At 39.9% G+C, this 15,709-nt stretch overlaps 1 protein-coding gene across 1 annotated transcript in view; it reads right to left on the minus strand.

Moving 5' to 3' along the window:
- tyw1 (tRNA-yW synthesizing protein 1 homolog (S. cerevisiae)) overlaps positions 1-15,709 on the minus strand; it is a 63,465-nt gene that overhangs the window by 40,207 nt on the left and 7,549 nt on the right. Inside the window, exons 8-11 of the mRNA XM_085795774.1 lie at positions 7,683-7,815; positions 4,283-4,335; positions 4,077-4,195; positions 1,799-1,908 (exon numbers count right to left, since the gene is read on the minus strand). Of these exons, the coding sequence (XP_085651900.1) occupies positions 1,799-1,908; positions 4,077-4,195; positions 4,283-4,335; positions 7,683-7,815 (415 nt within the window). The remainder of the gene's footprint in view (positions 1-1,798; positions 1,909-4,076; positions 4,196-4,282; positions 4,336-7,682; positions 7,816-15,709) is intronic.

The raw sequence follows: 15,709 nt of genomic DNA on the forward strand, positions 1-15,709 counted from the left end.
CTTTTTTCTTTTACATTTAAAGAGTGGCTAAAAGTTTTAATTATAAACAGTCACATGACATTTAAACTGCTATTTGAAGAGATCTTTCAGACACAGATTATCAGGTGGTCAGAGCAGAAATCAATCTGTTTAATCACACAGGGAGTTTTCAGCAGCATTGTCTGGATAGTTCATTGGGCAAGACCTTGTAAAATGTATCAGTCGATGGTAAATGGAGTTGAGGGCCGCCTAATTTAATTTTATAGTGCAACTGGAAAGAAAATTAGAGATAATAATGGCCATATAGGATTGCATTTTGCTCCTCTAGTACAGTATGCTTATAATTAGAATTGCAAAGATTTGCTTTGTAAATGCATTTGAAAATGTACTTTATAATTTCTGTGCATAACATCACAACTGGTATCCTTTTAGTGACAAATGTGTTTTTTTCATTCTAATCGAAATTGAAAACCAGTTATCTGTCAACATAACCTTATGTGCACCATTGTTCCATTATACTCACATCAGGAAATTACATTTTCAATAACGACCTGCATTGAAGTACATTATGAATGGCTGCTCTGAGAATGATATTACCTATAAAGTGGTCCTTTGAAGAGGGCATGTCTCAGAAGTTTTTAGTATTTGACACTGACATCTGTATCGTTTGCCGAGTACAATGGCTTTACTGTTTTATAATGGGATCAGCAGTGGCTTTGAGGCTAGGGACGCAGCCATCTCACTGTTAGGTCGAAGGATCAAACAATGAAATTGCGTCTTGGCTTTCCGTTTTACATCAGATATTTACATCTTTGGCTTTTCAAACTGTTGGTCAGACAAAACACACAATGTGTTTCTGAGAAACTCTGCTGTCTTTATATGGTGCCATGTTATACAGTAGATCAAACAACTGAAACTCTGTCATATTAATATGACGTCATGTTATAGATCAAACAATTCATTGCTTAATTAAAAACATTATGATTGGATTCATTTAATAACAATTATGATTAATTTAAAAGAATAATGTACAGTTAATGATTTAGCTGTTTAATCACAAACTCTGATCAGGTGAAAATCTTGTTTTAGATCTTTGACTCCATGTGGACCACAAGCAATTTTCCAGTCATGGTTTGCTTTAATAAATATTTTGTTTTGACAATATTTCTCAAAGAAAATCTGCTCAGCAGATATAAACAGGATGATCACTAAATTCTGTTTCGACTGAGCTTCCAAATACTCTTCCTCAGCCAATGCTGCAAGCAGCCAGAAATATAAATCCCACGAGCCAGTGCTGATGGTACAAGTAGTAGAAATGGAGCCCAAAAGGCACAGACAGGGTTAATTCTCTATTACAAACCATTACATAGTATCACCTCAGTCTATCTGGAAATTGTACTGAATCTTCAGTGAGGTTATAGCACAAATGTTGATAAGTTTTGGGCAAATAAGGAGAGTGAAGTTGTGACAAACAAGATGCCCTGGATGTGCCAGATGGGGAAATGAACTTGTGTGTGTGTATGTGTTGAGAAGTGATTGATGAGATACTATAGTAAGAGTGTGACGAATTAGCAGACAAACCATCAGCATTTTGATCTTCACTCTGCTTCATTACACAAAGGGCTACAAGAGGTCGTTATCAGTAAGCTAAGCAGACAGTCTGCATGACAAAGATGTTGTGTTGTGTGTGCTGCTGCATCTGTGTTCTTGCACTCAGGAGGGTAACTGATGGATAGATAAACAAATAGCCAGACTCAGTGCTGGAGAAACTGAGTTACACAAAGACGTGTTTGCATGTGTCACCTGGTGAAGCACCAACCTCTGAACTGTCGAATCATGTTCTGGTGCTTCTCTAGAGCGTCCTGGAGGATTTTCTCTGCAGGGTCCATCTTCCAGCGCCACTCTGTGCCCACAGGGTTGGTGTGATGTCTGTTAGTGGGGCAGATAGACAGCAGCAGATAAGGAAGACCAGCAGACATACTGTAACCATTCAGTCAGAAATGCTACTATTCCACTTCTTCGCCACTGAAGTATCAAGTGTCAACTGACATCCAGTACAGCTCCTGGACAGATTTAGGTCATTGATATAAATGTAATCTCAAACTGAAGGTGAATTATGTTGATCATATTAAAACATATTACATGAAAGAATGCGTCCTACTGTAAAAAAAACTCTACCTCCTGCAGGCGTTAATGACACTTCTCACCAAGTGTGATGTATAGGTGCAACAATAAATCCTGAGACATCGCAGTCTGTTGCATCAGACAGTCTGTTACATGCATATGGATATGCACGCATTCTCAACACACATACCAGTCTTGCCCATCAAACCTAATCCCACCTGTTATGACACAGAGGTGGACGGCGAGGGCAGCTGCAACAATACAGCTGTGCCCGGAAATTGCTTACTTGCTGTCATCCCACATAGCTGCCTTAAGAAGAGACTGGCATATATGCGGTGACAGGAGAGCAGTTCACCACAGCAGCACATTCTGACAGCGACCTTTCACTGCTCAACACAGTTGCCTTTTCAAAAAGGAACTTGAGGGGAGCAGAAGGCCTGGTCTCTCGCCAATGTCATCATGAATCAGTGTCTACCTTTAGGCTTCACAGTTATGCTTGCCATTAGTCTTCTTCTGCCCATAAATCATTAACTTGTTTGCCACAGTAAGATAATTGCTCAGTGACAAGGAGTGGTCTTGACTAATGAGGTAAACAAGTTGGTTTTGAACAAGGAAAAAACTGGAGGAGGAAGTAATCCCCAAAATACTATAAAAACAGATTATCTTTATAGCTGAGGGAGACACAAGTGTTCTCTAAAAGGCTGGTTAAAGGTTCTGCAAATAATTTTTAATTTTAAGTTTAAACAATAATACAGTAGCTGTACTGCTATTGTATTTTCTATATAAAGATGTATTAAGTAACAGCATCCTGCAGGGGAACAAAATCACACCTCTGTACATGCTCTAATCTGAGTTTCTCCATTCTCTCATGTTACTGCCTGTTTGTGGACAAGCTGGTGCTCATGAGTCCCTCCATATAAACTCTCCTCCACACAGAGTCACCCTTCACATGTGAGACAAAACGATGCAGTACACACTGTTCGGGTGAAAGTGTTGTTTCGATCTCAGACAACGACAGACATAAACGAAGACAGAGGTGGTGACGACTGGCCGAAATCCTGGTCGACCACTGGTCCATGACAGTGCACAGTTTTTAAGAGTTTCTATTTACTCCATCACAGTCATTCATACTGCCAGCTGCAGCCAGTGAGCCCAGGGCTGAATTTTTGACCCATGTCCAACCATGGAATCAGCACTGGTCTAATTAACCCTTTACTGTGATGGAGAGCTAAATGTGATGCGACAGAAGCTGTGGTAACATCAGCTAACCTGCCATTACTGATATCATCAAAATGCACCAGAACCCATTAAATTAAAGCAGAAGTAAGCGATCTGGTCGTCTTGGCTAACTTTCTGTCAGCTGATGGAGTTAGCAGTCCCCGCCCTCGTCCCTACGTCACCACATTCACATGCATCCTTTGGCTGCACACACAGAGAGGACCGGCCCTTTATGCCGTTCTCTCTCCTCATTGGATAAAGGTTGTAGGATACAAGGAAAGTTTTCTCCTTGACTTATATTAACACAAACATTCCGCTTACTTCTGCTTTAAGTTTTCTAATGTATTTGTGAAGTGGCACTGAGTGTGGGGGTGCGCCTGGCCTGCGTGCATGTACAGTATGATTGTGAATGTTATATGAAGTTGTAGTGTATATTATAACTAGCTATTCTTCTAATGTTTCTGTATGGAATCTCAAATTTTTGATTATAAGGATACAATGTATGGATGTAACTGTTTTTTGAAGTTTGTGGCTAGACTGCTTTTTGTTGGCTTTTGTGTGTGCAAAGTAACTTTATACAGTTGAGCCTTGTGTGTGTTGAAACAAACACCTTGCTGACTGAGAATGTGAAAGGAGGGAAGGTGTGGCTTATGAAGCGTTTGTTTTGCTCTGAGAGACTAGTGTGAAATCTTGTGGCAGCGCTGACCATCTATTGGACCTCAACAATGCAGTGGCTTTATTTGTCAGGTACATACCTCCAACAGAAGACACACTTGTTAGCGCAGGCAAGGCTGGGTGTAGTTTCCATGCACCGGTGGGACTCAATGCCATAGAAGGTGTGTTTGTAACAGCCTCCTCTCCCCCGCAACATAGACTAACCGACAGAAACAACAGCTTTAATGCGTTTCATGCATTCACTTTGTCAAACAATCTAATGCTCTAGAAGAGTAAATTTGATTACCTTGGTCCATCGACAAAGCTTCACTCCTGAATGACTTCCAATGAGTTTGTACCCTGCACAGAAAGATAAAGAACCTGTGAGAAGAATAAGGTTCTCTTGCGGTAAACATCTCTTCCACTCACAACTACTGGCAAATACTTCATACAGAGGAATGTAGAGATTTTTTTTCTTCTTCTTCAGTGAGCCCATGCTCCCAGCATTCACAATGCTATATTCACTCACAGGCCTCTGATAAGGCCTGCTGAATGTCTCATATGGACGAGTGCTGCCTGCTTCAGGACACTTCAATGGCAGGATGGAGAGGGGAGCATTTCTAATTCTTTTTCTGAACAAAAGAGCATAAAGCGTTTCAAATTCACTTTTCTTTTGCGTCTCTGTGGCGGCCGTACACCACTAGATACAAACTGGTTCAGTCCTTGCAGACTCTGCACATCTTTCTCTGTGGCGTCTGTCAAAGAGAATACTTTTATCTGTATGACTTGATCTGCTCAAGAAGATGATATTTGAGTTGCTTTAAGGAAGGTAAGAATGGCTCACTCTTAAAGTCTCAATTGTTTAAAGATGCTTTCTTACAGAAGCCATAGAGCAGCTTTAGAGCCCAATGTGGTGGGAATTCTTTATTTTTGAAATATTGTATGTGTTTTAGCTCCTATGAAACCTTTAAACATGAAAGATCTAATTAAAACACAGCAGGAAATTTGTGAGTGGATATGAGCTCAGAGATCTCAGGTTTGATGCTAGATCAATAACATACTAATGTTATTAATCAAGCGTATTTGTGCCTATTGCCTAATACTCCCTGCCTACGACTCAATTGATTTACCACCTAAATGAAACAGCGTGCCAATTATGAATGCAGAAACACATCGGAAAACATACATAATTCAGTCTTTTTGTTTTGTTTTGTTTTTTTGCTCAAACATCAGTGTTTGCTGTGATTTCCTCACTGATAAAAACATGCTGAAGGAGCCTCAAAGTGAAGGAAGAGGAGATGGAGAGAACAAAAGTTTGCTCTTTGTCCTGTCTCTGAGAACCAAATCTGCTGAAGTATGTGCTATGAACAATACCTGGATATCTAAGGTGAAAGTAGTCGAGACAAAGTGGAAAATGACTCAAAGATTCAACAGGAGGCATTTTAACAGCAACAGTAAATCATAATAAATGTGTGTGTGATGCTGTGCAGTGCCTGAGAGGGAAATAAATAACATGATGAGACAGCGTCATTCTGGATGGAAATTAAAAAATTAAACCAAAATTAAAACTAAACTAAACAGATTGAAGCCTGTTACTCAAACATCTGTTTGTATGATCACATTATTGACCACCTGCTTCTCAATCAGCTCTTCAAAGAGGTCTTAAATTTGGCACCACAGCTAATGAACTGAAGGCTTTCAGAAAGTCTGCTGCTGTAAATAGCCCTTACCCATAAGACTTTTAGTGCACAAAAATCAGTGATGGTCTCTCTAGTGAGAAACTGAGGGTTTAGGTAACTTTAAATGAAAGCTGTTACTTTGCTACTGGCAACTCTGCAAACAATGTATAGTTTGTTCTGTGATACTCCACTCTGAAGGACATAAAACGATAAGGGAGGAGACTAATTTAATCAAAGAGTTTGAAAAAAAAATCCATCAAATGTGTTTGGACGGGGGTGCAGCTTCTTTTTCATGATCCTGCAGGTACTAGTCTTTCATGTAGTAATGAAATCGAAAAATGCCTTTTAATATTGCAGCTGCACTCATGAATATTCTAGTGTGAAATATTTTTTCCAGAGTTTAGCTCCATGCTCTCTTGTGAAAGAGCATTTCACTTCACTTCTCTGCAACAGTCTATCATACAGTTCTTACTACTGATTACAGTTGATGAGATCGAGCCTTGGTCATGGAAAATGATTTGCTCAAATATGGAGCTGTGTGTTAAAACTTTTGTGGACTTTCAATAGAGTATGACTTTTGCATCCATGTCATGCCAGGAAAAGGCTACACAGGAAACGCAGCCAACCAAGACTCAGCATCATTACAAACAAAGCCAAAACTTTCATCCTTCATCCTTTTATTTCAAATGAAACAAACTGTCCACCAGGACCGACTGTTGCCAACATCAACACCACGAAATAGGTCAACATTTGGTCAAATTAAGTGAAGTCTTGCTCACAGGGTCCTATTTATAGAGTGTTGTGTAAGCTAACGGTGGGGGGTCATTGCCTCAAAATTACTGGCCTGTGCTACACTAGTGAATGAACTAAATAGTAGAAGAGCAGAATAGTAAAATGTTCCAGGCTAATGAGACAACAACGAAGAGACTCTGTGGCTTTATTCAACGCCAGCACCGGGTGCAATTATCAGAATATAAATTTTGAACTACACCCAGTTTCAATTTCAAACAATTGGACAATTGAATGTTTAATCAGAGATGTCAATTTTAGACAAGCACAGTTTTTCCACGTAAAATGAGCAGAAAACACATCATGTAAGACAGTATGTAAGTTAAACAACATGGTCTGGACATTGAGTTGAGAAATTTAAGAAGAGAGGACTTTGGACACAGTGAGGACAATGAGGATAGGAGGGGGCAGAGAGGTTAATTAGACTGCACTGCATCATTCAACTTCCATTAACACACACACACACACACACACACACACACACACACACACACACACACACACACACACACACTCTTCACCTCTATGCATCTCCTCATGTTGCACCTATGACCAGCTTTAACTTACCAATTTCTCCATCAGGATGTTTAAAAAAAAAAAGACTGGACCAGGATCCAATTTCAACAGCTAATTAATTTTAACATAATCCAAACTGAGCTTCCAACATGTTACTTCGTTCAGCATGGTGTGCCAAAGTAATTAGCATTTGAGCCCAGTGGATGTTTAAAGACTCACAGGAAACCTCACCTGGAGCCAGGTGACTTTGAGAACACCAACACCTCTGTCAAGGACTTTGATCACGAGCAGACACATTTAAGTGAGACAGAAGAAAAAAAAAACAACTAAAACTTGTCTTGACTTCTCTGCCGGCAATTTGTGCGTTTGTTAGATTTGCTGCCTAAATGAAAGAGTGACGTGAGCCATAATTTATGTTCTGAGGTAAATTACAACTTTGCTGCCCTTGTGGAATCAGCAAGGTTAAGGATATGCTGACAAGCAGCTGGTGTGCTAGTTCTGTAAAGTGTTCTTTTTTTATTGCCAAGTAATGCAGCTAGGTAATATGAATATATTACCCACCGTCACCAGTGACACACGGCAGATGTTCTTTAGGAACTAGCTCTGTATTTTACACAGAGCCAGAGATTCATAACACTCTACTAGTATCTGAAGCAGTGTCCGCTTTGAAACCAAACTGATGTTCTCGAATGTGTAACTTGTCCAAATCCTCTTGTTCCTTACCTTGCTTTGTCAGTGCTTCTCTGAGGGCAGGTGTGATCATCTCCCGTCTTTCCTCATCATCCTCTATTTTCTTCACACCATTCATCTTGGACACCTTCACCATCTGGCCGTCTCCTCGACTCTCCTCTTTGCTCTGCAGCAGACACTCAGGGTCAGTTGTTGTTTATAACCACGATGTGCAGTATCTTTAACCACCGGGCTGTGCTGCTGGACTGTGACTGACATTTGTCACAAATCAGCAGAATATAATGTTGAGAATTTCATGTTTCATAAGGGGAAAAAATCCCGGTGGAAAGAATAAACACTAACACTCCCAAATCTTTAAGACAACAATAAACGCAAAATTGGTCAAAACAGGTCAACCAGAAGCCATTCATTTAAAATGAAACTCACATGACTTCAAAAGGGACACTTGGGGGCAATACTTGTAGACATATTATTTAAAACCTGCTTACAGTGTGTGAGATAGATTAGACCAATTCATTGATTTACCTGACGGTCCTCTCCGACCTTGGTGCCAAATATACAGTTTAGATCCAATTGTTCACCAATGTGCTCGAACAACTTCCCACAGCATTTAGTTATTACAGAGTAAACCACTGTTATCGTCTATCTCCACTCTGTATCCAGCCCATACAGTTTGACAAGGGCAGACCTGCTGGCAGAGCAATTCACTGTTCCTGTGCTATCATGGTTCAGAACCATGTTTATAGTAATGAGTCACTGATTCAAGGGATTTCAGGTTCCCTGCAGAAGAACACTGACAAATGATGGGATGTGTTAGGACATTGCTCTGAAACATACTCATTAATCACACATCACTGCAATAAACATGGAGCCCTGTGTTTCTGATGCAGATATAACCACTGCAATATCCAGGATCCAGGTGCTGAAATGTTAGAGCAGCACTGACAGAAAAGATCAATTGTACAAAGAGTCCCAACAGAAACTGCACTGTACAACGGTGGTTTTTTTTTGTTTGTTTTTTTAAACCAGAATCCGAGCCAGAGCTTATAAAACCATCTCAAATCTGTGGTAGCTGGGTGCCATAAGATTTGATGGGGAACAACTTTAAGTCAAAAGCAAGAAATTCCAACAAACTCCTCGAAAATGTTTGATGTTTGGCAGGACTAAAGATCAAGGCTTGTGATTCTGCACTCACTGTTACTTTGTAAGTAAGTTCAGGTTTGAAGCCCTTTAGGTGTCAGTGAAATGCAACAGAAACAGGTATACAGCTTAAAAAGACAATTGCTGGACTTATTAGCACATCAGCGTTTTTGATGCTAGAGCAGCTGTCTATTTGTCTTAAAGATGAAAGACCTCCCTCAGGCTAGGATTACATTATTACATTATACAGCATTTGTATGTAAATTTAAATATCTCAGAGATATGTTGTTTACATAGAGATTGATTAAGTCCTGCTAGGAAAGTTGCCCAGGGCATGAGAGAACTGGTATTACTTTTCAGAAAGGCGTGATGGACGAGCTGCCTTTGAAATTAACCAAGTTAAGTACCAGCTCCACCCAATTACTGTGCTGCTGCCACTGCTTTAGATTGTCTACAGGGATCTATATGTTGCCTTCTCATTGGAGCGGCATTCACAAGAGGCTAATACACCGTCAGCGACACTGACGAATGTTAATATGTGTGGATTCGTGAAAACCCAGGGCATTTCACTGGTTCCTGCTGTGCAGCCCACTTTGGGGCACTAACATCTTGTTCATTGATCGCAAGGCTCTAAATGTTAAAATGCCACTGAGTCTTAGTAATGCCTCCGAGAGCAGTGGGCAAATAAGCTCTATGGACACTATGTAAGCTGGTCTGATCTCTGTTCGATTTAAAATAGTGCAAACATATTTACTCGACTGCTTTGTCTTGTAGTTATAACTTTCATCATTTCAAAACAGCTCCCTATCGATTGGTGTGTTTACAGTCAGTTGTCTCCGGAGCATATACTGAGCTGCTGGTATTATGAAAGTTACTTAAAAAAGAATAAAACAGGGACCTTGTTAACGGTTACCTCGAATATTTATGTGTGAGTCTTGTTTGTGGTCATATGTTGGATGTAAGTCCAAAATTCACCTTTGTTTTCATACAAGTTCTGAGCAACAATGTTTGCCGTTTGGTGCTGAGCAGGTACTGTAGGTTTTGCTGAAAACACCAGTCTGATTTACTGAAAGCAGTAAGAATGAACAAAAAAAAGGTAGAGTTGCAGCAAAAATTTTCAGTTCATTATAGGCTATTAGTGTTCTGAAGTCATAGTCAAATTGAAGTCACAGTCAAGTGGGAGGATTTGCACTGTTTTATACGACTAATGACGTTACTTGGGGAGCTTAACATGGAAATGATTATGAAAACGTCTGGCTGTCCCAGTGGGTGATATACATTATTTTCTTACAATTCATGGGTAAAATGTTAAAGTGGTTGATTGAGACTGTCAGAGAAATTGATAATGACCATATGTATTACTTGTAGCCCTAATCTTATCAAAATATCTAATATGATACATACAAAAATGTATTGGCACTAAATTGTAAAATAAATCCTTTAGCTGCTTTATAAGTCCTTTACAAATTTTACAAGTCCTTTTCCATTATCTAAAGAAGACCAGTTGCTTTCAACATCAGCACTTAATGACTACAATGACCTGGATGACTTCACGGACATTTATCTGCTAAATTGTAATAAAGAAGACTGAACATCACCTCTAACTGACCAGGCTTTCTGTGCATGACCTCAGCTGTTTAGAGCAGTATATTGTACCTTCATCTTCTACCGTTTCACCTGGAAAATAACCTAATCCATGTCGCTAACCATTTGCTCTATCCGCAGTTGAGGCCTGGTAGAGACTCCACACTCTTAGATCCTTGGTCATCAGGCAATGTGTGAATGAGCTGAGCAGGCCACCATGCTGGAGGTATTGTGCTTGATATGAAATCTTATTTATCTCTTTTGAAATTGTGTTCTGCTGTCCTTTGAGTGGTTTAAATGATACAATAGGTGATGCTTTATTCCAGTTACCAGTGCAAGTACAACTGACCGACACAAACAGTCAGTCATGGACGGCCTCAGCCTCCCTCTCAGCTGTTAAGGTTCACCAGATCTCTCAACCAGAAGAAAATTATGTAACCTGCACTTTAAACCCAATAATGGGAGAAGACTGGTTCACCGCACTCAGGCAGCACAAACGTCCACCTTCACATACGGCATCCTTGACATGCAAAATTCTGAAGGCACACGCAAAATGTAACCGACAGTGCTACAATCTGTCCCTGTGGTGTTTGCGTGCAGCCCTAGTGATTCATCTGGCCCTGATCTCTGGTTCCCACTGCTTGGCTTTCACCCCAGCTCGAGAGCTCACAGACATCCAGTCATGCCCGAGCCTGTCTGGACTAACAGAACTGGGACATCTCACAGCATCGTGTTGTGCTCTGGAACCATGAAACAACATGGGACTGATGCCGATGGACAGTGCAGCAATAACACGCAGAGCAAGCAGGAAAACAAAAAGGTACATGAGTGAGCAGAGGCACAAAGAAAAGAGAGGGGCTAAGTGGAAAAAGAGGGAGAAGACTTGGGAACTAAATAAGTAAATATCAACATTTAAGATGATAAACATGAATTAACCTAATAGCATAAATTGGAACTGTGTTATTCATGCTCCAGTACAGCAAAAATAATCATTGTTATCATTATAAGGTAGCGCAAAAGACTAATTCTGCACATGTATTATGTTTCACTGTACACAAATGATAACAAATTAGTTAATAAAACAAACTAACACATTACTATGAAATAGTCTCAAAAATCGCCATAAAACTGAATCAGCTAAAGTAATGTCTCAAGAGGAACATTTAACGACTACGGTACATTTGCAGAGGAGTGGTTGTGGTTGTATTACATTGTTGGGTAAAAGATATGTTGATCACTCCTGTCATTTGTCAACGGCACCAACACTAAGTTTGTAAGTTCATACTTCATCATTTGAGCATCTTCTCATTTCTTTCTTTCATCTGGAGACCAGAAAGCCATGCAGTCATTCAGGTTAATGATCTATTCCACACTGGCAACAGTCCCACGGTATGAAATCGGCTGCTGTGGCGGAAACAGAAGCCTCTTAGGACAAAGTTGAGAAGGTGCAAAATCAATCAGGGTAACAGTGGAAACGAAGCCCACTGGCACATAGTACAAACAGAACTACAGCCAAAGACTGATATGGAATAAAATTGGGCAATATGAGCTCTGCAATCTGGCAGCCAATCACATCCTGCCTGCCTGCCAGTCCATCATCAAGCACATATGAAGAAAAACTATTGTGGGAAACATACTCATCTTCAAGTTCAGCAGTGATCCAATCATCCTCAACCCTGCCCAGCCACAAGCACCACTGACATTGACACAGACACAGACAAACCCATCTGTGCCATATTTAGCTCGACAGCATTCGGCTGTACATGGCATGGTTTGGGTAACTTGCTCATTCAACTGAGAGATGATTCGTGAAGAACGCAGATGGTTTAACTCAGTAAACGTAATCTAAGACATTTATTTGGGTGTGATGGGTGTGAGAGCGTGTAATGCCACAACCAATGCATCTCAGTAGTGTGAGAAAACAGCACTCGCATATCGACAGCTCAATACTGTGTTGAAAATCTCTTCTTCAGTAAAGGAAAACTGTGTGTCTGGGATATAAGAATCTCCAAATGATTCCTCTGTCAGATAATTTAATGACATTTTTCTTTCTGCCATCATGCAATATGATGGACTGGTCTTTAAAGAGAATCAAGCTCAGACACAATCCATAAAGAGAGGATTGAGATCGGCCATTTAGAGTTATTGAACATATTAGCCAGAATGGTGCAGTTTTCATATGGCCAATCTCAAAGTTTGAGTTTAAAATTATAGCTGCTGCGCAGCAATGGGTCGGGTCCGGGCTAATTTTGGCAAGTTTAGGCAAATTCTGAGCAACAAACAGGAGAATAGGAAGACAGGACAGTTGACCTTATAATGTTCAATTCACCAGTTGAGGATTGAACCCACAACCTCTGGAACCAAAGACCATTGTCTATCGCACTGAGCTAATTGGCAAGTGGCAGTTCAACAGTGGCTTCACAAATTGAGTAAGCCATTCACTGTCGTGCAGGCAGATTTGAAACCACAGTAAAAAGAAAAATCAGTTTTTGAGGTAAAATTCTGATATGTATTTGTCAAACATCTACTATGAGTCTAAGATGTTAGGAGCCTTCGCACATGGTCCAGTCCAAGCTATTTGGATTTTTAAATTTAGAGGCTTGCTGTGATGCCACCATCAGTACAACTGTCTTGTGTTTCATGTTGAGGACATCTGACGTTTTGATTTGTCATCATCATCATCATCATCATCATCACCCTTGCTGGGTCTCGAACTCACAATCTCTGACACCAAGAACCAGCTCCTAACTCGCTGAGCTAATTGGCTGGTAGTGAGACCTGCTGTGTAGCTTCATTTATTGACTCAAGGGAGTCAGTGCCCAGGCAGCTGTTGTGATGAAATGGTCAAAATGTCAGAAATGCAGTTATCTAAACAAATATCTGATGAGACATAAATTGCATCTTGACAGCATGGAAATGTTGGTGATTTGTTTTTAATGATAAGTGTTTTTGCTTCATAAGAGAAAATCTGATGTTTAAAAATTCCAGTCTCACATTGACTGCAGTTGTTCCCATGAGAGCAGAATTCAAAATGTTCTCAAAAATTCAGTTTTTGAGATACAATTCTGATATTTGCCAAACTTCATCAACCATGACTCCAGAATATTCTCATTTTTTTCAGGAAGATTGAAAATGTATTTATCAAGAATTTGATGGTATATGTTTACAGTACTGTTTACAGTGAAACGTTTTCATGCACTGTAGGCTCAATCAAAAATCCGAGAAACAAGTTTTGTGGAGGACGGTCTGGAGATGCTCTGTAGCAAGTTTGGTGTCAATTGAGCAAAAATTGTGGGAGGAGATACATTTTAAAAGTTTTACAGTTATTGAAAAAAACAGAGTGATGGACTTCATAATTTGTAATGAGTTTAAGTGGACAAAAGTTTCAGCAGTATTGAGGCTACATTGTGGTGAAATTTCAAAACTGTAGCATCTACTGTTGGTTTGGTAGGAATTTTTAAAGTTTTTAAATTTAAATGCTTATTGTGCCCCCCTAGGAGGGGGGGGGCACATGTCCTTGGAGTTCAGTAAATCTGGCATGGATTTGGATGTTTCTGTAAAGTTTGGTGAGTTTTCGCCCATGGGAAGTATGAGAAGAAAGAAGAAAGAAGAAGAAGAAGAAGAAGAAGAAGAAGAAGAAGAAGAAGAAGAAGAAGAAGAAGAAGAAGAAGAAGAAGAAGAAGAAGAAGAAGAAGAAGAAGAAGAAGAAGAAGAAGAAGAAGAAGAAGAAGAAGAAAGAATTCCTAGGAATACAATAGGTTCCCGGCAGCTTAGCTGCCCGGACCCTAATGATCATGACATATTGGTTCCTTTAGGTTTGTTTTTGAGAGATGCAGCCAAGAAATGTACTGAGCAGGAAATGTTACACTTGAAATATAAAACACAAGTGATATTTTATCTGTAATGTCAAACCATACAGCATAACAGAGAGAAACCAAACAGTTCCCAGGTAAAGGGCAGCACTCGGTGAAAGTGTGGAGAGAAAAAGGAGGAAACTTCCAACAGAAGCAGACTCAGGGTGGGCAGCTGTCTCCACTGGTGGACAAACCATCCAATGGCGACACTTTGGGCATTTCTGTAGTTCAATTTCTTGTCATTTAATGGGTGACACTGGTTGACATACAGCAACACCATTATATCTGCAATGAGCCAAGAACAGCTGATATACTGGCCTGGTGGATTTATCAGTCTGGCTCTAATGAAAAATATATTCATGACGGCATCAGTGGTGGAAGGAAAATGTGATTCTGTTTACTACTGCAGGGTCATGTCTTGTGCATTCCTTGGGGCTTGCATAGTTAAACATTGCCATGATCAATAAGACAATCTGGTAGCTTATACTGTAAAACAGAGAGTGTGAAAACGACCATTTTGCCTTGAAGGCGGCCACAGCGTAAAGAATAAAATACGTAATACTCACCAACAGTGAAATAAAAACCAGTCATCTTGGGGACATGAAGACGACGGGTTTTCACTGAACTTTTTGACCGATGCCAGTTGATCACTCAAAGAGCAAGCTCAGCCTTAGATAATAAAAGTGGTTTATTTGCAAAAAGAGTAAGAATGAAAAATCTGGTAAGGGTCTGTCTTGCAGATGAGCTATAAGAATCCACACAATTGGCTTTAGAAGTGAATTCAGAGCAGAGACTGTTGATGTTTTCAAAAAGAGGCTCAAGACCCATCTTTTTAATCAGGCTTTTAACTGACTCGTTTAACTCTTTCTATTTCTTTTTATGCTCACCCCTATTCTTACATTTTTATTATTATTCTATTTTATATAAATTTTTAGTTTAGTTTATCCTGTTTTATAATTTTGTTTTATTTCAATGTTTTAGTCGATGCACAAAATTATTCTATTTCACGTTATTTACGGTCTATTTTATAAATGTTACTGTTTTATTCCCTCATCTTATTTTATTGTTTTAGCCCCTCAGTTTTCCAGTGTTTCCTCCTTCCTCCTTCCTTCCTCACCTCAGATGTCGGTGCCCAGCCATGTCTCCTCAGCGACAGCTAGTGTATGTGTGTGGGTATGTATGTCTGTCCGTATGTATGTATGTGCGTGAGTGTGTATGTAATTGTGTATCTGTGTGTATATTTGTGGGGGTGGGAGGTTTGGGGTTTTCATGGTGTTTTGTATTGTTTTGTTTTTATCCTCTGTGAGGCACTTTGTTACTGCAATGTATGAAAAGTGCCATATAAATAAAGCTGATTTGAATTAACAGTATGGTGTTAAATATCAGGAGTTGCAGCTCTGCCAAACACCAATGGTTCACTCAGGCATTGAGCTTGAGCTGACTGCAAAAGGAGAGTCTCTGTCATCACCTAGTGGTCAAACC

The sequence above is a fragment of the Trachurus japonicus genome, chromosome 13 (assembly GCF_045865225.1).
Source record: "Trachurus japonicus isolate A0001 chromosome 13, Traja_1.0".
NCBI classification, from domain to species: domain Eukaryota; kingdom Metazoa; phylum Chordata; class Actinopteri; order Carangiformes; family Carangidae; genus Trachurus; species Trachurus japonicus.